At 40.1% G+C, this 25,059-nt stretch overlaps 11 protein-coding genes across 11 annotated transcripts; 5 read left to right on the top strand and 6 right to left on the bottom strand.

Moving 5' to 3' along the window:
- Positions 1-745: 745 nt before the first annotated feature.
- On the bottom strand, positions 746-2,296 carry BATDEDRAFT_7949 (uncharacterized protein; the record flags this gene model as incomplete). The annotated part of the gene is made up of 5 exons (XM_006674893.1): positions 746-836; positions 922-1,053; positions 1,132-1,204; positions 1,297-1,691; positions 1,779-2,296. 5 exons carry the CDS (start codon positions 2,294-2,296, stop codon positions 746-748), a joined length of 1,209 nt encoding a protein of 402 aa, XP_006674956.1.
- A 1,546-nt stretch (positions 2,297-3,842) lies between these two features.
- On the bottom strand, positions 3,843-7,687 carry BATDEDRAFT_84790 (uncharacterized protein; the record flags this gene model as incomplete). The annotated part of the gene is made up of 16 exons (XM_006675967.1): positions 3,843-3,985; positions 4,073-4,182; positions 4,313-4,453; positions 4,536-4,648; positions 4,716-4,897; positions 5,010-5,297; positions 5,416-5,657; positions 5,751-5,882; positions 5,973-6,122; positions 6,202-6,323; positions 6,393-6,559; positions 6,633-6,705; positions 6,794-6,860; positions 6,945-7,088; positions 7,188-7,307; positions 7,394-7,687. The coding sequence occupies 16 exons, from the start codon at positions 7,685-7,687 to the stop codon at positions 3,886-3,888; spliced, it is 2,445 nt and encodes an 814-aa protein (XP_006676030.1). The 3' UTR covers positions 3,843-3,885.
- A 906-nt stretch (positions 7,688-8,593) lies between these two features.
- Positions 8,594-10,114, bottom strand: BATDEDRAFT_3086 (uncharacterized protein; the record flags this gene model as incomplete). Its single annotated transcript, XM_006674832.1, has 4 exons — positions 8,594-9,026; positions 9,157-9,431; positions 9,521-9,937; positions 10,070-10,114. Coding segments are annotated over 4 exons (1,170 nt in total), but the record flags the coding sequence as incomplete, so codon positions are not given.
- Positions 10,115-10,325: 211 nt separating this feature from the next.
- Positions 10,326-11,317, top strand: BATDEDRAFT_85450 (uncharacterized protein; the record flags this gene model as incomplete). The annotated part of the gene is made up of 4 exons (XM_006676262.1): positions 10,326-10,396; positions 10,544-10,778; positions 10,931-11,069; positions 11,172-11,317. The coding sequence occupies 4 exons, from the start codon at positions 10,326-10,328 to the stop codon at positions 11,315-11,317; spliced, it is 591 nt and encodes a 196-aa protein (XP_006676325.1).
- A 115-nt stretch (positions 11,318-11,432) lies between these two features.
- Positions 11,433-15,074, top strand: BATDEDRAFT_21770 (uncharacterized protein; the record flags this gene model as incomplete). The annotated part of the gene is made up of 15 exons (XM_006675314.1): positions 11,433-11,742; positions 11,805-11,902; positions 11,978-12,230; positions 12,312-12,543; positions 12,619-12,770; positions 12,862-13,110; positions 13,185-13,277; positions 13,339-13,732; positions 13,758-13,887; positions 13,964-14,012; positions 14,101-14,263; positions 14,326-14,379; positions 14,452-14,623; positions 14,704-14,851; positions 14,911-15,074. The coding sequence occupies 15 exons, from the start codon at positions 11,433-11,435 to the stop codon at positions 15,072-15,074; spliced, it is 2,661 nt and encodes an 886-aa protein (XP_006675377.1).
- A 196-nt stretch (positions 15,075-15,270) lies between these two features.
- On the bottom strand, positions 15,271-15,552 carry BATDEDRAFT_7553 (histone H2b; the record flags this gene model as incomplete). Its single annotated transcript, XM_006674880.2, has 1 exon — positions 15,271-15,552. A coding segment is annotated over one exon (282 nt), but the record flags the coding sequence as incomplete, so codon positions are not given.
- A 368-nt stretch (positions 15,553-15,920) lies between these two features.
- Positions 15,921-16,412, top strand: BATDEDRAFT_36433 (uncharacterized protein). The gene has a single exon (XM_006675803.1). It carries the CDS (start codon positions 15,959-15,961, stop codon positions 16,325-16,327), a length of 369 nt encoding a protein of 122 aa, XP_006675866.1. The 5' UTR covers positions 15,921-15,958; the 3' UTR covers positions 16,328-16,412.
- Positions 16,413-16,799: 387 nt separating this feature from the next.
- BATDEDRAFT_34067 (uncharacterized protein) lies at positions 16,800-18,219 on the top strand (the record flags this gene model as incomplete). The annotated part of the gene is made up of 4 exons (XM_006675680.1): positions 16,800-16,930; positions 17,058-17,265; positions 17,596-17,886; positions 17,959-18,219. 4 exons carry the CDS (start codon positions 16,800-16,802, stop codon positions 18,202-18,204), a joined length of 876 nt encoding a protein of 291 aa, XP_006675743.1. The 3' UTR covers positions 18,205-18,219.
- Positions 18,220-18,319: 100 nt separating this feature from the next.
- BATDEDRAFT_18386 (autophagy protein ATG9) lies at positions 18,320-20,728 on the bottom strand (the record flags this gene model as incomplete). The annotated part of the gene is made up of 4 exons (XM_006675109.1): positions 18,320-19,397; positions 19,496-19,674; positions 19,750-20,431; positions 20,508-20,728. The coding sequence occupies 4 exons, from the start codon at positions 20,726-20,728 to the stop codon at positions 18,407-18,409; spliced, it is 2,073 nt and encodes a 690-aa protein (XP_006675172.1). The 3' UTR covers positions 18,320-18,406.
- Positions 20,729-22,074: 1,346 nt separating this feature from the next.
- Positions 22,075-22,869, bottom strand: BATDEDRAFT_21765 (uncharacterized protein; the record flags this gene model as incomplete). Its single annotated transcript, XM_006675313.1, has 2 exons — positions 22,075-22,293; positions 22,582-22,869. 2 exons carry the CDS (start codon positions 22,867-22,869, stop codon positions 22,075-22,077), a joined length of 507 nt encoding a protein of 168 aa, XP_006675376.1.
- Positions 22,870-23,186: 317 nt separating this feature from the next.
- Positions 23,187-24,901, top strand: BATDEDRAFT_84784 (tRNA-specific adenosine deaminase; the record flags this gene model as incomplete). Its single annotated transcript, XM_006676261.1, has 6 exons — positions 23,187-23,455; positions 23,562-23,710; positions 23,792-24,122; positions 24,180-24,412; positions 24,476-24,572; positions 24,649-24,901. 6 exons carry the CDS (start codon positions 23,187-23,189, stop codon positions 24,899-24,901), a joined length of 1,332 nt encoding a protein of 443 aa, XP_006676324.1.
- Positions 24,902-25,059: the final 158 nt, after the last annotated feature.

Here is a 25,059-nt window from a genome sequence, read left to right as displayed (position 1 = left end):
TACCAGACTCGGTGTTGTCGCGGATGTGTTGGCGATGCATGCGAATCAGCTCTTCAACATCACTCATGTTGGCAACAGTTGATACTTTGTGTAGTGATTCTGATGAACCAACTGCTCCTGATGCTGATGTAGAAAGTGTCAAACGACCATCATTCACATTCCGTTCCAACGGATGGTTAGATTGAGATCCACGCAGCTGTGGTGCTTCCAGAGATGTCGCCATTCCCTTCAAATCTATTGGTCGATCACCATCTCTCTCCATGAGCTGACTACGCTGAAACGCGGAAACCATCGATGAATTCAAATCTGCATTAGGCATGTTGCTCGAGTTTCCATGACTGCGTTTCACTGGCGATCCATTTTTATTCAGTTGGCTCAAAATAGCCGACTTTTGCTGTGTTTTGGAGGGTGAGCGTCGGCGGTGCTGTTGAGACTGCTCGTGACTGCCTTCTTCAAAGCCATCAAATGTTGCTTGAATGGGTGTCGCTTCTTCTCCCATAGCCATGTTTTCTGGAGGAAACTCTTCATCAAGAAGTAACGGTTCATCACCATCTTCATCGCCAACGTCATCAGCTTCAATGTCGGCATCACCTTCATCGTCTACAAACGCAGTTGTATCTTGACCATCTGTTGCATAATCTCTGGGATCTACTGTACCATCGTTTTTGAGCTCTTTGACACTAATTGACACATTTATTAAAGGTAAAAATACACACTTTGAATTCGGAAAAGCTAAACAATCCACCTACCGGTATGCATAACGAAGAGTATTGAGTGAGTGTTCGCTGTTGGAAATATTGGGCGAAATAGTAGCAATCATGCATGTTTTGGAGTTTCTAAAATGCAAAAAATACTCGTGTTAATGTTTAATCTATCCTACAAGACAGAGTAATCAAGAACATGTTAAATAGCCAAATATACCCAATAAATGAGTCCTTTAATACTTGGGTTAGTTTACTCTGCCGAAATGGTGTATGGCGTGAATCCTGATCTAGCGCTCGAATACACTCTTTCAATGCCAGCAAACTCTTGTTGATTTCTGAACCCTCCATGCTATACAAACACCAAATACAATTTAGCAAATCAAAAAATAGACAAAATGATCAGAATACTTGCAACCCATGGCCTTACCGTGTCTTTTGGTCCGTTTCGCCACGATCTGCTCCACGCTCGCTTCCTGCCAAATCAATAAAGCTCAATTTGCCTATAAAAACAGAACCATTGGCATATTGAGTTAACGAATAGCCACATCCAATACAGCCCATTCTATACCATAAAATGTCAATAGCAATCTACCTTGAATGCGACCTTTTCCCTCTTTATGCTTGAGAACAATTTGCAAAATGGCGTGTGACCGAGAAGAGTCTGCGTTTGCTCCAGTAACACCTGTTGACCTCGTTGCATTACCATGTTCAAAAATCTCCATCAATCGCCCTACTTGCGATACTTCGTACTCTTTAATTCCCTTGATGCATACATTTTGTTTTCCGTCTTCTCGGGCAAATAGCTTTTTGCGCGCACCTAAAAGATCGTACAACTGGCCTTGGTAGATTTCATAAAAAGACACCCATGCCGCCAAATGACTGTATTCGCTGCGACCAAGAAGACTAAAAATATCGCTGCCAGCCATAACATATAGACCGTCGGTTTCATTAAGCATCGTATGTGTCTTTCCACTTCCCGTTTGGCCGCTATGATTGAAAAATAAATCATTAGACACCCTTGGCAAAGTCGTGCAGTTTTAAATCAAATCAGCCGCAAGAGTACGATGCACTTACTATGCAAAACAAGTCGCTTTACCACCTTGGAAAATGTACTCAACAAGAGGAAAAGCTGTACGCCGATACACCTCATCATTCATTGTTTCCGAATCAAACGCTTCATCAAATGTAAACTCATGAGTCTCGACATACTTTGTAAGATCGACTTTCACTTTGGGCTCAAAAATAGCAATCGTGCGACGACCATTCACAGTAGCAATGTCTGATTCGCCCTTTTTCAGTTCCTTTTTATTCAGTGGTCGCTTACGCACACAGACACGAATGCGATCGGATAGATCTGTTTTTGCATTAGACTTTAAACTAGAACTGGATGCATGAAGTGTGGCATTAGAGGTGCCTGAAATTGTAGTAGAATCCAAAGCTGCAACAGAAATTGGTACGCCATATGCATTGAGCTGTAGTGGACTACGCTTAGGCGAGAAAGACAATTGGCCTTGTAATACATGCTGCTTCTTTTTTATTGGATTACGACCAGCATGGTTGTTGAAACTACCCGAGTTACCACTAATGGCCATTTCCTCGTCAGTATCTTCCGAATCTGGGGCAGAATGGCTTGGTTTCCTTTCGCGATAGGAGTCTGCAGTGGAAAGTCGAATATCCTCCATGGAATTCCCAAGAGCCGGTGCTGTATGAGCATGATGAAGTCGAGCTGCATTAGAAATTAAAGATCTCATCGGAGGCTCATATTGAGGCTGATGAGTAGGGACAGGAATAGGAGGTTGCACAGGCTCAACATACTGCTGAGAAACGCGCTGGGATAGTGAGTGTGGAGAAGTGTGTTTGGGATGATGATGGGAATGGGATTGATTCTGTGAATGAGTAGAATGGGACGGTTGCACATGATAAGCAGGAGGCGCAGCAAATGCAGCTGGTTTTGGCAGCATTGATGGACCAGGAATTCTCGACTCTAACCTGCTTACAGCTGGAAGAGTGCGATGAAAAGATGATCCGTTATCTACAAGCATTGGTGATTCGGCTAGATCGAGTATTGATAATACACCCCATAAGTAAATAGATTGAAATTAGTCACCATAACACTTGTAGATTCAGAGTGTACCTGAACAATGTTGACATTGTAAAGCAGCCAGTTGAGCTCTTTAAAGGCCAAAAGTGCAAGGCAAATATAAGCCAAAAGTAATCACAATATACAAATTTTATCTCAAATCTGTGCTCTGACTAGGCAAAGAGTGGGCCAGAGAAAAACTGGTGATGACAATTCACGTTTTGAAACCTTGCAAGCCAAAATACAGTCTTACATTTAAGAGTTTGAATAAGCTGAAAGCTACAAGAAAATATCACGAATCAAGATTGTTAGTATAAAAAGCTGACCATTTGACTAGTATAGTACAACTGTCTAAACCCCATAATCTTGGCACTACACATAGTGACAGATTAATATGCAAATGGAGCAGCCAGATTTGCACTTTGGCACTATAGCCAGCCGTTCATTCTATACTCACAGTTCTGTGTATTAAATTACAGATATAGCGCAATTACAGTAAAGGGATCAAGGTCAATGGCAATTACCACCCAATATAAAAGCAAGTGACGATGCATTAGTTTCGTTTGATATCGAGTTGAATCAGTGATGATAGCCAACAAACTGGATTCTAGATACGCAATTGAAAAATATATAAAAACATACTTTTGCGGTCTTCCATGCTCTGCACTCCAAGGACACCATAGTCCTGCATAGTGAGAGTCATGAGCTGATCCACAGACTTGATGCCAAATGCTGTCAGGTTGGAATAGTATGGCTCTATATACGCCACGAGTATTTGATATCCAGATGAGGGCCACAGTCCAAAGAACAAAACTAGTCAGTCAATGGTTTACAATAAATATCCAGCAGCAGAAAAATAAGGTAAAACAGTACCCAAATCTGCTAGCTGCAGAGTGTCTAGCAGATTGAAGCGGGATGTTGCACTGGCTGAAGCCATTTCTCAAAGTTGCCTGCAGGCGTCCTGCAAAGCTGCTTAAGGTTTGGGAAAGTGCAATTCTTCACGCAGTCCAAGACATCAAATCTCATTTCCAAAAACTGTCCGTCTGCACACTCTCAATCATATCGTTACTATCTTTTATTTTGTAATCCTTGGAAATATTCTTATTTTTTGATAAGGCGTATTGCATTTTCAATGTCCTTCTTGAGCTGCTTTTCCGCCGATGACGCTTTCGAAAAGTACGACGTATCAAAGTTTTTGAGTCTAATATAAACAGTTCAAATAGATATATTAATGGATGCTTAATGAAACTACATTAATGTACACAAGTAAAATATAAACTTTACGCACTTTTCAAGAATCGTCACTGCATCATTCATGTCAACTCGCGAATACTTTTTGTTGCGAATGGCTGGCACCAATATATCTTCGTAACTCTCTGATTTTCCATAATTGATTAGCTACATCAATCAGTTCCATTTAAAAGAAATTTTAATTAGTAGTTGCTTGAATGGCACGAATAGTGTGTGCTGTTGGTTCACATTGCAGAGTATCAATGCCATTAAATAAAAACATTGGGCAATGCAGTACCTGACGGAGTTCCGTGAACGCATCGCCTGCATTAGTGTCGTTCAATTGTTTAATAAACGTTTCTAGATATCCAATATCAATGTCGAGAGTGTGTAAAACCGCAATAGTCACTCGCTTGAGCTGAGGATCCAACAGCATGCTCTAAATGTGATGGAATTCGCCATTTCAAATTGAATCTATTAGCCCAATAATTCTACATGCCTAAGCAAATAATACCACTTACTTTTAGGGATGCTGTTAAGTGATCAAACGCTTCAAAGTAAACATACGCCTTGGTTGCACTTGGTAGCAAAGATAAAGTAGAAGACACCACAGTCGTGAGGTAATCCACCAGATCTACAAGCATCTCGTAATCAGTTCTATACTCAAATTCTCATATTCCATCTTTAAAAAACAGCAATACCTGTGAGATAAGCGCTTGGTGCATTAGCAGCTTGTGCTGCATCCCAATCATAATCGGCAACTTCAAGAAACCCATCAATCTTTGTATTCACAATTTCAAAAACTCGTTTTTCGGCAATTGCGCGAGTTTCATCAAATATCTGGGCAACTTGAAGAACAACTCGCACTTCCTTGTATACACTCCTATTCGTTGTAATAAATGTCAAGTTCTCGATCATTATATGTAGACAGACTTTGAAAATGCGAATAGGCACTCGCGATGGAAAACATGAATATCAATTGCAAATTATCTCACCTCTGTTCTTGTAGCATTTCTTCAAACTGTCCACAAGCCTTTTCAAACCATTGGCAATTGATCATAATCTGGATCACCAAAGATAGACTTGTACTTCCAATCTTTTTCATTAAAGCACCGTTTAGATTTTGGACTAGTAAATTTTCCAAGCTTTTTTTGAGCAGATCATCCATCTCGTAGCTTTGCTGAGAAAATCCGTCTGCAAAACGGTAGTAGTCGTAAATAAAATCTTTGACATATTGACAGCACTTGTAAAAGCCTTTTGAAAATGGCAAGATTTTGGGAAATCTACCTCGCGCAATGCATGCAATTCATTTGGGTTAAATTCTACATCCTTGATACTTTATGTGCACAGTTTAAAAGAAATCACACATTGCAAATGTACAAGTTAAAACTCCAAACTTACAAAATTGTTTCAGCTCCACCAGTAAGTTTTGTCGGATTTTTAAAATAGTCGCTTGGAAGTTGAAACGCTTTGTTTACTTGATCCAGATCGTCAGAGTTATTCACTACCACTGGCATGTAATCATCTTCCTCCTCAATCACCTTGAGTAATTTCTCACAGCACTGTAGTTTTTTGACTTCAGCAAATCTGTCTACCAAAGACACCATAAGATCTGTGACCGATGTTACAGAAAATCCATACACCTGCACAGTATTATGCATGAAAAATAAGATGGTCCATTACTAAACCGTGAATGTGTAACATTTCACGACAACTAATCTGAGATTAATACTTACTTCCATAGTTTGAATAAACGCTACAACACACATCTTGATATCTAGGAATAGTTCGGGAATGGTGCAATCTCTTAAGCATTCTCCAATATGTGCATTCATTTTGCTCACTGCCATTTCCCAAAGTGCTTCCACCTAATACATGCATTGCATTTGAAAACTCATGCTTGATAGATACATGACATAGGAAAATATTGAAACCATTTAACTAGGCTTTATACTTACACCTGCACGCGATCGAAAGTCGGCAGTTGCACTAATAACAGTAGCCTCAATGACAAAAAATCCCGATATTTGCTGAATGTATTTTTCAAATCCAGAAATATCGCCGTCCTTTAACGAAAACACTGTGCCAATTATGATTTCACTCTGGAGCTGCTCATGTGTATAGAATTTAAGTTTCAAATGGTTAATAGAATGATTAGCATATTTTGACATGGGATGCTTTGCTTACTCTACGATTTTCTTCGTACTCTGCCTTGAATTGTGCACGCTTTCCTAGTACATCATGAATATGAATACACTGAAATAATGCAGTAAAATCCAAATGAACATCTTCGTTGTCTAACGCATCCACTAGAGTATCAGTCAAGTCAAAATATTAGCATCTAGTCAGCACAGCCATTGTTTAAATCAACAGCTTACTATCGTATTCTTCATTGATTGCCAGTTCCATTGATGTGCCAATGTTCAGATTACGACCCGACTTGCTGATATATTTGCTGCTGGCCAATATTTCGCTTGCACGATCTTGTCTCATGGCCGTCAACTCCATAGCTAATCTTCCAACAGTGTCTGTCATTTCCTTTACACTATAAACATAATGAGTTAGATTCGTCATGTCTTGATGATACTAAACCGTATACATCAACACATAGTACTCACGTAACGGTCCACTGATTCAACTCGGATATAACTGCTTCGCGAATCGAGTTTTGCATATATGGAACCCAATCATCTGGATGTAATGCACAGAGTTTAGTTTCTACTCGACTGACCACATCAATGTCAAGGTATAATAAGATTTAAAAATAGTTCAACTCAACTCATTTGTGCAGCAAATGAGTACTGATTCACCAATGCCAAATGTGTAGTTTTTAGCTCATCAAGCATCTACATATAATAAAAACGATGTATTAGTAAAATGATTGGCAGTTATAAACTGTCTTGATATTTATATTGTTACAATGCACTTACACGTAGAGCAGAGTAGTATTTGCGATTGCCGACTTGAACACTTACACGATTGGCAATATCCAAAACAAACAGGCAAGATTGCATGGTCTCAAGCGCCATCTCGATATTCAGTATGGTGCGTCTGTTTTCAATCAATTCAGATCTCTAAAATAGCATTGTGGTGTACAACATAGACATCAAACCGGTATAAGTGAATGAGATTGAAAGATGAACCATGTATCCAGTAGGATGGCAATGGTTTACCTTTTCAACAATTTTTGAACCCGCAGTTTGCATGTCTTCGTTCATGATTTTAATTTTATCTCTCATTGTTGCTGTACCAGCCCTCACTTTCAACAGCTGATCCACAGATTGAACAAACTCCTGTAAACAAGACGAATAAGCAAACCATCGCGCTTAATGTGTTGTAGCAAACCTTTAACAGTGTATAGTCATTTACTTGGTCATACCTGGTAATGCAAGTTGCACATGCGTTCAATTTCAGCTTCCTTTCTAGAGCAATAGTAATTGAGTTGCTCACCAAATGCATCTTCACGGCCGGTTTGGAAAATCTGCTTGATGATATAGGGGATCTGGTCAAACCCATCCGCGCTGTCAACACCTCCTGGCAAATTTGTATCGCCTTGAACAAGGTCTCGAACAAGCTGTTGCAAGTGTGATATTTCTTCTCGAGTCAGGCTATCATTAGCTGGTGTAACAAATATTGATAGAGGAAGTGTAGGGTTTGCAGCAGCTGTCGACATATCTGATATTAATAAAATAGACTAGCGAAATAAAGTCTAGCTTGTTGAAAATTTTGGAATCAAACGATTCAACGTGAACTCGAGTCGAATAATACACAATTAAAAGTACGGCACAAACTGCTATTCAAATCTACTAGTATGTGAATGAATTTGTATCAAACCTGTACTTTAAATTATCAATGGCCGATAGTTTTTGATAACTGCAGCTGTATTCACGTTAAATGAAACACTAATCAACGACCAGTCTCATATATTTGACTGGTACCAGCTTTTTCCTTTTCTCCAAACATTACGACACCGAATGACTGTCATGAAAACAATTGCATTCCTGAGATATGCGATCTTTGTTCTTTTGAACTAGATTGCAAACGTATCTGAGATTAGAATAAAAGAGTTTCTTCAGTGGCATGATTGTGTCGGACATTTCTTAATTGATGTAAAACCAGCGTCTCCAATAACACAATGTTCAGTTGTGGCTTGTTAATGAAAGTCCCATTTGTTTGATTTTCGTTCAATCTTTTCAGTCTTTTAGCAATGTATGCCTTTCGAGACTTTCTAAACAGTGGTATGCAACATTTTCAAACACGTACATTATTCTAGACAATATTACATTCCCCAAAGTAGCTGTCTAATTAGACATGGCTTATCAACTGTTCAACACATATTACAAGGATTAGGGTTTCATATTTTGAGTATTGAACTCTGCGGATAACGACCCACACAACAATGCTTCATGCAATTCCAGGCAAAGAACCAAAAATGTCGACTAAAGAAGCAATCAATCTAGTAGAAAAACAGCGAATATTCAACCATTGTTTATTCCAGACCAAAATAGTCAATTCAAGATAAATATATAAAGTGTTGCATTTCACGTGAATAGGGCTGTAAAGCGATTTAAAACTGTGATAGAAGCATCCCAAGTTTCTCAACCAGAGTTATATTCTGAGAAGGTGTGCCAATGGTAATACGAACACATCCAGTGCATCCAAGCTCGTTGCCGCGAAAACGAACAACAACACCCTCATACTCGGCAAGACGCTTGTATATTCTTAATGCAATCTCATTGTCAGGCGTTCCAGACGAGTTTAGAATGGGAATAAGGATAAAGTTGGAGTCGTTGTTTCCAAGAGGCATTCCTAGACGTGGCATCTTAGCAAACTTTTGCAACAAGTCGCGGCGCTCTTCAATAATAGATGTAATATGATGGCGCATGGTATCCTGGCCAGATTCACTCAGTGCTGCGCGACCAAGAAGAGATGTTGGAGTAGAAATGTTGTAAGGAGCCTTTGTATTATTGAAGATCTGAGAAATTGCTGGCGACGAAATTGAAATCCCGAGACTAGATAAAATAGATTAGTGAACCATCCATACAAGATTATAACCATTTTATCCGGCATAGCTGATTGCCACAAGTAAACCTCAGTATCCATTGGATAAATAAACAAGATTCAAAATGTTAAAAAACATACCGAATTCCTGCAAGACCAAATGCCTTGGACAGAGTTTGAGTAACAATCAAATTGGGGTACTGAACAGTCCATGATGCCACTGAATTGACATTGGCACCGCCAGCATCCCCGCAAAAATCAATATAGGCTTCGTCAACAAGAACAACACCCTTGAATGAAGTGCAATCAAGGATACGCTTGATATCTTGATGCTTCAGCAGAGTTCCAGTAGGGTTTCCGGGAGAGCACAAAATAACCATTTTTATAGTATGATCATTTTTCAATTCGTCCAGAATCTATTTTACACCATTTATTTTGAATACTTTGATATACCAAGTTGGTTTCTATAAACAATGGCATTTAATCAAAAGTGATAGGAAAGTACCTTGTCAACTTGCAATTGAAATAGACCGTCAGTAGTATCCAGAGGAACTCTCACCACCTGAACATCGTTGACCTGGGCAGAAACCGAATACATGCCATATGTAGGAGGACAGATCAAGATCTTGTCTATGCTTGGTTTACAAAACACACGCATAGCAATATCAATTGACTCGTCGGATCCTACACCAAGAAAGAAATAGTCCGTGGATGGAATTCCACGTAGACCACACAACAGCTTCTTGATGTCGTGTTGATGAGGATCCGGATAACGTTCAAGATGAACATCCGAGTTGCCTAGGGCACCCGATGCGGCTGGTGCTTGAAAATCGTTTCGGGAAGCCAATGCTGGACCAAATGAATTTTCATTGGCATCTAAAAGAATGCCTTCCTTGTAATCATCTCTGGCACATCTGTATGGCTATATTCACGGGATATACAACGAATGAAACAATGTAAGCTGCTAGTCAAATAAGCGACTTATTATGTAATGGCTGCAAAAGATCGAGACTGAGGAATCAATCAAAAGCAAGGTTGATCAATTCATACATACCAAAAGTGCATAAATGTTTGGTCGGACAGCATCCTTGAGTACAAAGTCGGGTCTGGCAGTCATGCTGATGGATCGAGATTGAAATAAAACTTGAACTTGAGTGGAAATAAGTTACAGCCACGAGCTGCTTGTTTTTAAAACATATCACGTGGATAGTCAGGTGCTTGCAGTTTAGGGCTACAATAACCACCAACACAGCATATTGCTTAAGCCGCAATAGATATTCGTAGATATATAGCTAACAGTTGCATTTGATATGTCGGATGAGGACTTTGGAACCGAACAGATAGGCAGAACTGCTCAGTTTTTAGCAAAAACCAAGCTTAGGTAACTTATATCCATAGTATCAAAACCAATGCAATTCTTGTTTATTCCAATGACACTATCCATATGAGATACAAGCATATCCTCACACTCTTTAAATGCTAAAAAATCGCGGACACGGCAACAAACATTATAAATCGTGTTTATAAGCTGGCAGATTTGGAAAGAAACAGAGCCAGAGCTATTTTGGCTGTTTGAGCGAACATTTCGAGCTTGGAGATGTACAGTTAAATTTACTGGCGAAGAGTGTCTGTATCTTGTAGAGGTTGAGCTTCCGCAAGATCAAGCTAATCGCGTTGAAAAGGCAATCAAGGACGGTACGTTAGCAATTGAAATGGACAAGATACATGGCATTGATCCGATTCTACACAAGGGTAAAAAGGATGTAAGAATATGCTTGTTGAATGTGGCAAAAAGCGCAAGTTTTGTCGATATATGTACTTTAATTAGCGGTGGCTTGAAACCTGAATGAATCATTCAAATACAGAATGTAATGCAAGCCAGTATGTTTAGAGGCTAACAAGTAGAGTGAATTAGGTCAAACTTTTCAAATTTCAAGTTTCATTGGCACCAGCCCAGCCAGTTAATGTAGAAAGTCGAAAGACGATCGAGTCGCTAGAAAAGCGACTGTTGGAACTGGAACTGAATGAAAGAGCTCGATCGATCGATCTTCGAGGTATGTCGGCTCAAAAGCTTATTTTGAATTGATTCATAAATCGAATATGTATTGTTGTTCCCATTTAAACTAACTCTTGGTCAAACATGTAATTACGTCTAGTCATTATGAGAGATCTACAGTTTTTCCAGTTGGAAATGCATAAAACAATGGAAGAGCTGCAGAAAAAGGTGGATGATGGACTAGTGTCACTTGCTCTCAAGTGCGATAAGATGGAGCGAGCAGTGGTGAAATACAAGCCAGCATGATGATGCAAATAAACTGATGATGATAATAAAGCATGAGAAAGTTTAGAGTTGATGGTCAAGGATAGTATATAAAGCAATAGAACGATTGGTTAGTCCGACACTTACCGCAGTTAACATGTCCGAACAGCATCCATATCGTAATAGCGGAAATGGACGGGGAAGAGGACAGCGACGAGGTGGTGCAGCAGGACAGTCAAGATCTTCGTATGCTCCATATCCAGCACACGACACTCGACCATCACCCAAGCACAGAGAGTCGGTGCAATCTCATTACTTGGACGATGAACAGGATTTAATGTCGCTCACTGCATCCACCATTGATCTGCCTCCTAGTCTTGTTTCTGCAAAAGAACATCGTCCTAATAGCCATGGAAAGATCAATTCAAACTGTCCATATCCTTGCTGGCATTTGTATCTTCCAAACGGTAACTAATCATCTTGTTGGGCTGTTTCAATCAGTACACTAAATGAATTCACTGCATGGCAGACGAATTTTCGTATGATGGTGAATTAGTTGCTGTAGTCAGACAGTTTCAAGTGTATTTTACTGCTCTCTTTGACAGAAAGTATGAAACAGACAGCCAGGTGAGGATCCATACTGAAACTGCATGCATCTGTATTACTGCTAGCTTATTCAAATGTATTCTTGATTGTTTATAGGAAGCATACGATCGGCTAGTCTCTCAACCATTGATGCCTGTTGATTACAAAGATGTATCGAGTACATTGCCAGATTTCGATACTCGACTAAAAACTAGACCATTACAACTACTTGGCTGTATGGGTCTTGCTGCCACCGCAGTCGCAATGAAGCTTCGTAGAATTGACGAAGATTTTGATCCAGTTTATGATCGCAAAATCGTTCGTATCATGCATTATCCTCTTGCAACTCCGCTCAAAGATCTGAAAGCAAGTCTGATGGGCAAGTCTTTTTCTCTGTCATGCTTATGGTTATAATGCGCTGATTTCAAATCTACCTTGGCATATTGATTAGGCAAATTCATTTCAGTTCGTGGCACTGTGGTGCGAGTATCGTCAATCAGACCGCTTACGACACAGATTGCTATGAGATGCACAAAGTGTGACAACAGTCAGACACAGGTGCTACAAGATGGGAAATTTGGACTGCCAGTGAAATGCGAAACATTTAGATGCAGAGGAAAGTCGTTTCAAGCAGATCGGTCTGCCGATTCATCAACCCATACTATTGATTGGCAGCGCATTAGGTATGCATCGCTGAATCTTGTTAAATATATAAATTAATTTGTTATATTTTTACAAACGACATTCCTGGTATTCAGAATTCAAGAGAAACTCGCCGATGATCAGGTTGATTCTGGCCGAATCCCGCGTACTGTCGAGTGTGAGTTGATACTGGATTTGGTAGATAGTGTTGTTCCAGGCGATGTGGTTTCAGTAGCAGGAGTTGTAAAAGTATTGGCAACCGATGAAGGTATGCATTTATATTGGAATGCATTGTCCAAATCATTCAGGTTATCTGAGATATTAAGCTTTTTAATTTAATCAAATTTGCAATCATACAGGAAAAAAGAGATCGGCTACACAAATGTACTATTTGTACATTGATGTCAATTCGCTTAGCAAGGCGGGTGCTTTATCTGTTGATCAAGACGATAGCACAGTTGAACAAGGAACTGGACTTGGAAAAGACTATTTACATTTTTCACACAGAGAGCTAATGGGTATCCGCCACATCCATGAACAGCCCGAGACATTTAAGCTACTGGTTCATTCTCTCTGTCCACCAATTTTTGGCCATGATATTGTCAAGGGTAACTAATTATAGCACGAAGCCATACTATTTTGGAAAGTGATTTTTAAACCATGTCGATTTTTATTGGGATAGCGGGATTGTTACTGGTTTTATTTGGTGCACGCCGTCGTGACAAAGACGCTCAAGGTGTATCCATTCGATCAGATCCACACATTTTGATAGTTGGTAAGAAATGTGCTGTAGTATAGACAATCGACTCTGGTCAATGCATTTAACATGTTTACAGGCGATCCTGGTCTTGGTAAATCTCAGATGCTGGCTGCAACTGTGAGGGCAGCCCCACGAGGTGTATATGTATGTGGAAACACAACCACCACCAGTGGGTTGACAGTAACTGTGTGCAAAGATTCTGATACTGGTGATACGGCACTTGAAGCAGGTGCATTGGTGTTGGGCGATCAAGGCGTGTGTTGTATTGACGAGTTTGATAAGATGGGTGAGCATCAAGCTTTGTTAGAGGCTATGGAACAACAGTCTATAAGTATTGCAAAGGCTGGCATTATTTGTAGTTTGCCAGCCCGTACCAGCGTGATTGCCGCAGCAAATCCAGTAGGAGGTCACTACAAGTTGAGTGATAAAAATCTTGAGCATATTGCCTTGCTTTCCGTTAAACTTGGCAAGTCATTGACAGTATTGCAATTGTAGTAAAGCCAAAACGGTTTCAGAGAATCTCAAAATGAATGGTGCACTTTTGTCGCGGTTTGATCTGGTGTTTATTCTATTAGATCGGCCAGACGAACAGATGGATATGTTTCTATCGGATCATATCATGAAGGTTTGTGATTCAGTTTTGACATTCAAATTTGCATTTGGTTTGAGGCTTACATTTGCATATTCTGTTTTTGATCCAGTTGCACTCTGGAGCACTCAAATCTGTTTCTGGGTTTGAAGAATTTGCGAGTAAGTATTGATTATTTTGGTTTAAAGCCAATTCAAAATGTTTATACTTTTAATTCGTATCTGGCTATATCTATACTATTTTGATTAGAAAATGCACCAGAGCATCCTAAATCAGGACTGGGATCATCGGGAATTTCCGATAGGACTTTACTAGAGTATCTCAGAGTAGGAAAGGATGAAGAGTTGAATACAATTCCATTGCCACTGCTTCGCAAGTACATTGCATATGCCCGCACCTACACCAAGCCCAGGTCAATAGTTTTTGATTTATTATTTGACTGTATCAAATCAACTGATTGTATATTTGATTTAGACTGAGCCATGAAGCAGCAGCAATATTACAAAAATTTTATCTGACGCTTCGAAGGTATACATATTGTTATTGTCAGATTCAAATGGCTATTATATCTTGAACTGTTACTCAAGTACTTTTGACTAGTAATTATCGATCGGTAGATTCTACTCCTATTACAACACGACAACTTGAATCTATGATTCGTTTATCCGAGGCACGAGCCAGATCAGAGCTTCGTGAAGTTGTTACAGAACAAGATGCACAGGATGTAATCCAGATTATGAAAATCAGTTTGTGGGATACTTATGAAGACGGTGTAGGCAAGATTGATTTTCGACGTTCCCAGCATGGCAAGTGTTATTTTTTACAATACACTATTCATTATTGGTACTGAAGTTGACTGCAACTCGTGTTTTTGGTTTCACAGGATCCGGAACAAGTAAAAAAGGAGAGCCCAAGAGATTTGTTGTTGAACTGCAGCGCATTGCCAAACAAAAAAGCAGCAATCGGTTTAGTTACGACGAGTTGTACACTGCTGCTCAATGTAAGTCATTATATAGTAAAGATGAGCTGCATGATTTCACAATTGACATTTTTGTTAAGCCATACGACTCGATTATGAGCGATTTCCGGAGATGGTCGAGTCGCTGAACATCCAGGGTAATTTTATGCTGGCTTTTGATAGACAATCAAGTAGACTAATTGTTACTTTTCAAGGTTATTTACTTAAAAAGGGGTTTAGGCAATATCAACTCTGCAGTGCCTAATATTCTACTTTACATTTTAAAAACCACACCAAAAATAAACATTCAAAACAAATCCAGTGAATCAATTCATTTGTGTGGTAGGGATAGCCGAGATGGCAGTACGGTTTTAAAGATAACGTCAGGCATATATGCAATGTCGATAGACACAGTGGTGTGCAAAAGTGGAATAGCTAGTGAAAATCTACATGACAAGCGCTTATTTCGAGGACTGGTACTTTGTGACAGCCTTTGTTCCTTCAGAGACGGCATGCTTGGCAAGTTCACCAGGAAGAATCAAACGAACAGAAGTCTGGACTTCACGAGATGAAATGGTAGATCGCTTGTTGTAAGAAGCAAGTTTGGAGGCTTCGCCAGCAATACGCTCAAAGATGTCATTGACAAACGAGTTCATGATGGACATGGCTTTGTTGGAGATACCCGTGTCAGGATGGACCTGTTTGAGAACCTTGTAGATATAAGTGGAGTAGGTTTCCTTCCTGGTCTTCTTTTTAGACTTTGTAGCATCTTTTGTTTTCTTTTCGGCAGTTTTTACGGGAGCCTTGCCAGCGGGTTTCTTTGCAGCAGGGACAGCAGTGGGAGCAGCAGCAGTGGTGGTAACGTCCTTTGGAGGCATGTTTGAATAGAATAGATTTGCTGTTGACTGACGGAAAGATGGTGCAATTAAATAGTTTTTGGATTTCGCTGGCAAACAAGACTCTGGAATCCAGCCAATCAAACTGCTTGATTCAAGGGTGTGACACGTGATGTGTTGCTGGATTCGATTGTGCAGATTCACCAAACTCACTGTTATAAAGGACTGCAATTCCTCGTCAGCAATCTGCATCTAACTTTGAATATCAACTATGGCCGGAGGAAAAGGAAAATCTAGCAGTGACAAATCCAAGATGGTTTCTGGCGGTGCCAAATCCCGCTCTCAGCGAGCAGGTCTCCAGTTTCCTGTAGGTCGTGTTCACCGTCTTCTTCGCAAAGGAAACTATGCTCAACGTGTTGGTGCTGGTGCTCCCGTCTACCTTGCAGCAGTTCTTGAATACCTTGCAGCTGAAATTCTCGAGTTGGCTGGCAATGCTGCCCGTGATAACAAAAAGACTCGTATTATCCCCCGTCACTTGCAACTGGCCATCCGTAACGATGAGGAACTCAACAAACTTCTCGGTGCTGTTACCATTGCACAAGGAGGTGTCTTGCCCAACATCCACAACGTTCTACTTCCCAAGAAAACCAAGGGTGGAAAGCCTGGAGAAGAGCTCATGTAGATGATTTCCTAATGAATTATTCGACCTATTTCCCACCTGGCAATCTCTTCATCTGTACACAATAAACCAACCAGTAAATCTTTTCAGCTTTATTCATTTACAGTCGTATTCATGTAAAACGACACTTTTCTGTATTGATCTTGCAGACTTTGTCTATTTGCTTCGGAATAAATAATCGTTACATAATCGTCATTGAATGTTGATTATTTCTTTTATTGAAACTATCCTAATATCAGATACATTTGTGATCTAGTTCAACATATCTTGGGAATGCAGCTATACATGCTAATCATGCAGTGTTTAGAGAAAAAGAAGCGACACATTCAATCAGACTGGCAGTTTATCAAATGTTTTATTATAAATTCATTGTTTAGGGACTGACCAGTAATTAAAGGGTGCAGTCTCCAAATGCAGATCTGTGTCAAAATTCTGCCATTTGACAGTTTGCTATTGAATGCACTTTACTGGTAATATGCTTCTCAAGGTGTTGGGACTGGTTTCTACCACTTTCCTTGCTGTTCTTGCTGCCACTGATTTGTCTGTTAGTGTGTCACAACTCGCTCTTAAATCTTCAACTCCCGGCGAAAAACCAAATACTGTCTAGTACGTTGACCATCGAGTTTCAAGTGTGCATGCCTGTGTTATACGATCTGAACTGCTTATGGTTTTATGTCTGTCCTTTACTCTCATGCTTACTACTGTTTGAATCATTTTACAATCAACTTTCTAGTCTGGATTATCCCGAAACGACCGCCAATGAACTGTCTGCATCGTCCAACAGCATTCTGTCACTTTCATTCAAACTGCACGAGTCTGCTTCATCTGGAAACCAATTTATTGCTCAATATGTTGCTCTTGCTATTGAAAATACAGAGTCACACACCTCGGCTACATTCTTGTGCACTCACTCAAGCAGTGGCCATTACACCGCTTCGTTGGTATGTGTTGATCTCTGCATCCTTATTCATAGCTGTATTCGTGTAAAATAGAATACTGTTGTATTTATCCCGCAGTGATTGCTTCAGAATAGGCAATGATCATCTGTGATGTTCAAAATATGGTTTTGAACTGAGATTATTCTCGTTTGGCATAACCATGCATTGACAATCACCAGATTCACTTTGACACTCTTGTCCGGTATTTCATTTTACATGAATGCAGCTGTAATTGCATACTATTTGAACAAGCCAATCTCAAACCCTATATCCAGTGGAATACAACCAAATTCTTGATTTAACCATTATTCTTTATCTGTAATATACATGCAGAATCTGGCATTGGAAGCAATTTATATGCAATTATCTCAGCCTTCTGGCCAGCATACCCTGACTCTATTTGTATCCGATAACCGCATTCGTCCATTCAAATACCCATTGGGTACAGTCGATCTCGAAATCCAGCCCTATCTGCCCAAGATTAAAAACGAAGCAAATGATGTATTTGTCATTCAGCCCGAGATCACTCATACTATGCGAAAGGAGGAAAAGATGCCCATCCAGAAATTGTCGTATATTTTCACTGCCGTGACACTTTCGCCTTGGATGCTGTTTTTCCCCATGGTAACCACGTAGTTTTGTCAATTCAATCCTGTCACGGATGTTCATTTTATCTAAACAACTGTATTTGTGTAGTGGCGAGCATTAGGTGCCAACATCAACAACCTGTTTTTCTCTGTATCCACTGCTTTGTTTGGAATGGCTTTCCTCTCTATGCTTGCAGTGCTTCTCGGTATACTTTTCATGTATTGGTGCAGTCTAACCATCTTTGAGCTGATTGGGTATGGATTGGCCGCTGCTATTCCTACAGCTCTTTTGGGTCATCGCACGTTGGTATGTTGTGCACACATACGCGAATCGACTCAAATTAAAGGGAAATAAAGTGTTGGGTTGTCTCGCAACAGTGAAATAAAGCAAAATTAACAATAACGAGTGTCGACTTTCAGACTTTTGAAGCGTCATGGTATCTCGAATAATAAACGTACAAGTTTCTATTCAAGAGCAGATTGCAACGTTTCCAATCGTGTTTATTTTTGTTTATACACATCTAGAGTCGAGAGTAGATTGCTATATAAATAACCCATTACATCATATAATGATGCGCTTCGTGAATGGCATCCAGAATTCCAAGAAGCTCGCGACCAACGCGTCCAGCATTCAGCTGCGTTGTTTGAATCATAGATTCTCCACGTAGATACGACTCCATCATACCAGAACCGTATCTGCCGTCCCCATTTAACCCAGGACTTTCCATCATCGTTGATGTCATCAGCTCATGACGGTACGGTGAGGGTAAACCATTGACTGTTCCTCCCATTGGCTGGGCAAACCTTGACTGCCCCATCATCGATCCCTGATATGATGCTGCACCAGATCCTAAATGATTAGGTCGTAGCCCTCCACTGCCAATAATACGATCACGTCGATGAGCCAACAATCGCGACAAGTATTCTTCTCCATCGACATCAGGCTCCCAATGCGGATGGTTTGCTTTAAAGTTTAAAAACGACATTTCCATCTTGCCTTGATTGGATACAAGTCTGCCATCATATGCTTCTGGCACTTGATTACCCAAAGCTGGCGCTCCAAATCTGACATCTCCATGCCGTTTAAAATCAAACACAGCAAACGAACATACATATCCTAGCCTATCGCTTTTGATTGTAAACGCTCTAAAAAAATCTACAATTTCACCCGCACATCCAGGCAACGAGTAATACAACACAAAAGGTGCAACCAACACACTCAGCAGCTCAAATATCCACAAAACAAGCTTGTAATCGTACAGTTCACAAAACTCTGATCGCACTTGAGACGTGTGAGCATGCGATCGCCAGGTATCGGGAAGATAGTGTGTTTCTGCTGCAACTTCTCTCATCCACTGTTCTGGATCGTATACTTCGGTTTCTGGGGGAACAATACTTCTGCTTATAGCCATGATAGTTCCACAAAGTCCAATATAGAAAAAGGCTGAACGACCTGGACTGATTTCAAAACCTTGTTGCATTTCTTCTTCAAACAGTGTCAGTGCAAGCAGAATTGCTCCAAGCGATCCAGACACAAACGATATAAATCTAAAAAAAGTATTAGTATTTTGAGTAGATTGACTGTTGTTTTGTAGCTATTCAATACAAACGCCACTAGTGTTGCAATGAAATATCACACTGCTTACTTTACTACAATCACCAGAGGATAGTGCGGAAACTGTCGAATATATGTATTGGCACTTTCTGTGCTTCGAAAAAGCCGTGTTCGTAGCAAATGAGGTAATTCATTAAACTCACGAAACTTCCACATGGCAAACGGCGAGTACTGCCTTGCACTCAATGCAGATGAATTGCGTTGATACTCCTACACAATTGCAAAAGCGTCACATCTCAGTCAGTTCAACATGCAGTTTACTATTCATCAAAACTGCTTCTTTACCTCGGCGTATTTGAACAATGAGTAAATCACTAGAAAAATCAACAAAAAAGGCGACAAAAGCAAATTCAAAATTGCCATTTTTCGAAACTGTTTCTGCATGCGTTCAATCAATCGACTTCGCTGACTTTCTCGCAAATACTCTTTCCGAATCTGTCCTTTACTATCAAACACCAATTCGAAAATACACCACTGCAGGTTCCATTCAATCAGTTTTGACATGATTTGACGCTTGCCAAAAAGTGGAACAGAAAGATTCAATACATTTTTGTTGATCATGGCAATAATATAATTGTCTTTACGGAGAATTCTGTTGGCAATGTCATGGGCATCTAATTTGCGTAAAACAGCCGTTGGATTGGATCTACCATAAAGGTCGCGCGTTTGGATGATACGATCTACAACATCACTCCATAGCGTGTTTTGTAGCTTATCGTCAGAAATTTCAAGAATTGTAGTGTAAAAGGCTTGCATTTCACGAAGACGGGGCAAGCTGGTAAAAAAACGAAATACTTGAAAGACCCACCACAGAATGAATACTAGCAAAATCGTAGAGGTTGGCCAGCTCATAGATCCAATGCAGTCGGAATCTACAACATCCAAAAGTCGCTTTTTTTCATGAATCAATTCGTACTTTACGCACGACAGCAGAAATGTAGATGTGAATATAATAAATGCCAAAGATCTAGCCATATTTAAACAAGGGATGAGAAACTACTTCAATTTAAATGTTTAGTCATCAAGCTCTTGTATTGACTTACGCAATGCTGGTGAGATCAACCAAACTCATACAGAAATATCCCTTTCCACAATAATACTCGTAAATTCGTGTCAAAAATGCATCTAGATTATGCACGTCTTTCCATGATGTAATACCACGCGATGACCCAGATGCTCTTTGACCAGATGGTGCAGTTCGATATGAAGTGTGACCTCCTTCACCATTGCCTTGGGATCTTATAGATGGGTTTGCGGCAGGCATTCTATATGGATCTCTTGTTGAATTAGAAAGGATACGCTGATCTCTAGTGCGCATTCCAAACACTGGCCGACGTGGAAAATCGGAGAGTTGCTGATTATTTCTATGAGGAAGTGGTGGTCGTTCAAGATTGGTCGATTGAGCATCTATTTTACCATGATGGTCCACAGTACGATTGACATCGCTATATCTACCGTTGGTCAAAAGTCTAGCACTCTCTGACTGACCTGCCCCACTTTCCAAATCTCCAATAGAACCTTCAGATGGACAAGCCTCGAATTGAATTGATGGCGAAGCTTCTCCATTAGAATCAGAATCCTCGTTGTAGTCATAATCGGCAAAATTCTGCATAGTGCCATTATGAACATAGTGCTGGTTGTCGTTTTCAAGAATATGGGGCTGCTGTAATAGATTAAAATTGTGAGATGGCTGTTGAGCATAAGTAGCGTATCCACCACCAAACCCAGTTGAACTCTGTTGCGATTGGCGATGTTGTAACTGAAAAATATACTGAGGAGGCAAGGGCAGTTGTTGATGAAGCTGATGAGATGGAGATATATTAGACCCAGTGTAAGATGGCTGGCGAATGATACGAGGGTCGAATCTAAGTTGAATGTCCTGTTCATCACCTATTCCATCCAACTGTAACGGTTCGGTATGAATGTTGCAATTAATAGGTAGAAATGGGGTTGAAGGAATGGCAGACTGCTCAAATGCAAAAGGAGGAGCAGATAGAGCACTTTCATTTCCAGAATTATTGCGACTATCAATAGGCTCGGCCATTTCAGATATAACATGATCGTTTGCTGTCAAGGGTAAAAGCCTATTCGGAGTCTTGATGTCAAGACTTGATGGATCGACTTTTGAGATATTTGTTGCAGCATGATGGCCAGTGATGGAGGCAGAAGGACTCATGTCACTGCTCTCACCTTCATCACTAGAATCTATAACAGGAGGTTGGTAGGTTGAATGAGTGGTGTAGTGAAAAGGAGCAGCAGTTCTGTCGCTTGCAATGGTGTTTGGTTGTTGGAATGGAAGCATGTTCATTGTATGAGAGCTTGAAACATGCAATGACGCTTGAGGAAGCAAGTTATCCTGTCTACCATCAGTATGAGAAGTCCCACGAGAGGTTTCTCCGTTCGAGTCCATGTCCATGTCCATGATAGGTTTCAACAATTGCAATAAAGTAATTCACTACGCGATTCAGCTTTAGTTGACCATCATGGTGTTTATTCATTAACCCATTTCTGTCGATTCATGGACTATTAATATTATTGTCCATCAATCTTCAAATTCACTCCAGAATAGTGCAAACCACTACAGTTGTGGAGTCACTTCAAACTGCTTGCTCAGTATAGATTGGACTGCATATCCAACTTGTACACATTGTCACTATGCCGTAAAGCATAGATAAAACATGCTACTGAGTTTGTCTCGTCTATATTTGTTTCTGCAAAATGTTGTCTGACTTTTGTTTCTAATTCCCTGCGTGCGTTCCCTACTATTGCAATCTGGTATCTGCGACAGTATCGCTGGAGAAATGCGTCCGTCATGGAAGAAAAGTCAATCTATAGTATATATTGGTCACGTTCAAAAAGTCAACGACTGGTTACTAATAGGGTCGTCAAGGTCAAATCTATTCAAATCGGAGTCTGCCATTTGCTTATAATGTTTGATTGCAGATAATTCAACAAAGTGCAAATGACTGTATTTGAAGGTTGGACATTGATGAAAATAACATCCCAACGTCCGACAAACATGATAATCTGATTGCAGTCTCTTTCACCAATACTGCTGGAAAGTGCAATGGAAGCATCTTGAGCATAATATGGCAATCTATCAAATAATGAACTTACTAGAGATGGCTGTTCGTTAGTGTGCTGATCCTCTTGATAGTATATGTCTTGAGATGTCCTTTGCTGCTGTGAATAAGTTAGTTGATTCGTAGAGGCTCGCTTGTTAGAGCCATTGGCCAAGGTTGTGTATTTCCTCTTCTTAAGAGGTGGAGATTGAGATGCAACAGGTCGTTGGTGATTGTTGCTGCCCAAGTCCGTGTAGCTACTAGTTCTTTCCAGTCCTCTTCTTGCAGAGTATAGAGACGATGAATGGGCACCTACAAGCATAGCAGAATGAACTTTGGACATGAGATGGCGTATATATCAAGCACTTGTAATGTTGGATAAGTAGCTGCACAAGAAGCAATTGCAAGTTGGTCACCACGTGGTCGAGTTTGTCTTGAGCAACTCAAAGTCTTGGTGAGTTCTCGTCCAGTCTTTTTATGTTATTCATCGCATTGAATCTGCATCTTCATGTCAGAGCCTCCAATAAAATCGATTTTGTTCACTTTATCAAATCATTCGACTCTTGTCGAGTGTTCTATTTTACGTGAATACGCTGTAAACCTATTATGAATTCAAGACACTCGACTGCAAGCCATCATAATCTGCACAGAGAATTCAACATGAATGTCACTGCCAGTTCCATAGCAACAGCGGTTTTATCTCAATTCAACAAGTTACCAAAAAAAGGAAAACCGACCATCAAATCCAACGGCTTGTCTGAATGGACAGTCTTGGCTGGAATTGTAATCACTTCAAACGATCTATCAAGTCCACAATGTGTCGCACTCGGTACTGGTCTTAAATGTTTGCCTAAAATTATGCTGAATCATTGCGGATTGGCTGTAAATGATTCTCATGCTGAGGTGATTTGTCGTCGAAATTGGCAAAGGTATTCTACTTGCACCGTCTAGTGCTTGATATACTCTCGAGTTGAGTATGATATTTTTGCAGCTTTGGAAAGTATATCTAATAGCATGGCGTATTTGCCATCTCAGATACATGATGACTCAGGTTATGGATGCTGCTCAAGGAAATCCATCAATACTTGAACTATCTGGTCAATCGCCAATCGAAAATGATCAATCATGGCCATATCAACTCAAATCTGGTATTCAGTTTCACATGTATGTGTCACAAAGTCCATGTATGTCGATGCCTTTCATTGTTTAATCACTTGACGATTTGGACTGTCAATCTCGACTGATCTTGTGGTATATCTTTATAGGCGGTGATGCTTCTATGCGAGCACTAGACCTAGCAACCCTTCACAAGTTGGATAAGAATCACTCAGAACCCTACAATCAACTTTCAAAATTTGATTCATCCAAAAGTATGAATCGATCCTCAAAGCGTAAACTGTCCAGCATGAATCAGGAAACTCTAGCCTCAACTGAAAAACAATCTAGTTTAGAAAACAAGAGCACGGCCTTGAAAACAGAACAGATTTCATCTGAATCAAAGGTTGTACGAGGACGATCAAGTTTTACAACTGTTGGTAAACTAAGAACCAAACCTGGTCGTGCTGATGCTCCACCTACCACCATCATGTCATGCAGGTAATTTGAATTTCCAGTATGCCGTTTTCAGCATCCACTTGGTAATCACATCAATAGTTTTAGTGACAAAATTGCAAAGTGGAATGCAATCGGGCTTGGCGGCGCATTACTATCATTCCTGGTATCTCCTGTATATCTATCATCATTGATTATTGGTGATTTATTTGATCAAGAGCGTCTGTATGCATCTCTAGTCACTCGCGTAATGTGTCGGCATTCACTTAGTATATTACAATCATATGAAGATTTTAAATGGGCACAGTCAGACAATAGCATCAGCGCCGATGCAGGTAATTGCACTTTGTTGACTTGAATTGCATTTCTGTGTTTAACCTTTTATTTCTGGAGTTCAGCATTGTCCTGGTATGTTGGGTCTGTACCCGAAGTGATTGTTCAAGGTCGCAAGCAGGGTGCTAGCAAGAAAAACGGTGTTTGGCCAACATCCTCGTGGTAAACTTTAAATTGAACGAATCTAGATTTGCATACAATTAGAATTGGTAGACTAAATCTTGTATATCTATATCAGCGCACGGATATGCAAGTTGGAGATGGGAAAGTTGTTTATGTCGATATTACACATCTTGCCTGACAAGATACGAAATGCAGCTTTGCCACAAGGATCTGACCACTCTGCAGTTTCATACAGAGCGCTCAAATCTCGTGCAAGTGCATATCAAAAGGCAAAAAACCTGCTTTACGATACAGGTGGTGTACTAGAAGGATGGATTCAAAATGATCCCAGCATTGAAGCATTCGATGTAGCAATTCCGTTTAAGTGATATAGTCAAACTCACTGGATATTTGTACAATTGCATAGATGATCCCAATAAACATGCATATATTTATTGAGCGGAGCAGCTGAGTTGGTTGACAGTCTATGGTAGATTTAGCATGTATAAAAGAATTCGATTTACAATTCCAGACCTTGTTTTGAATT

The sequence above is a fragment of the Batrachochytrium dendrobatidis genome, assembly GCF_000203795.2.
Source record: "Batrachochytrium dendrobatidis JAM81 unplaced genomic scaffold BATDEscaffold_1, whole genome shotgun sequence".
Classification (NCBI taxonomy): domain Eukaryota; kingdom Fungi; phylum Chytridiomycota; class Chytridiomycetes; order Rhizophydiales; genus Batrachochytrium; species Batrachochytrium dendrobatidis.
Note: the sequence above shows the minus strand (reverse complement) of the source record. Positions and strands in the feature narration are given on the sequence as shown.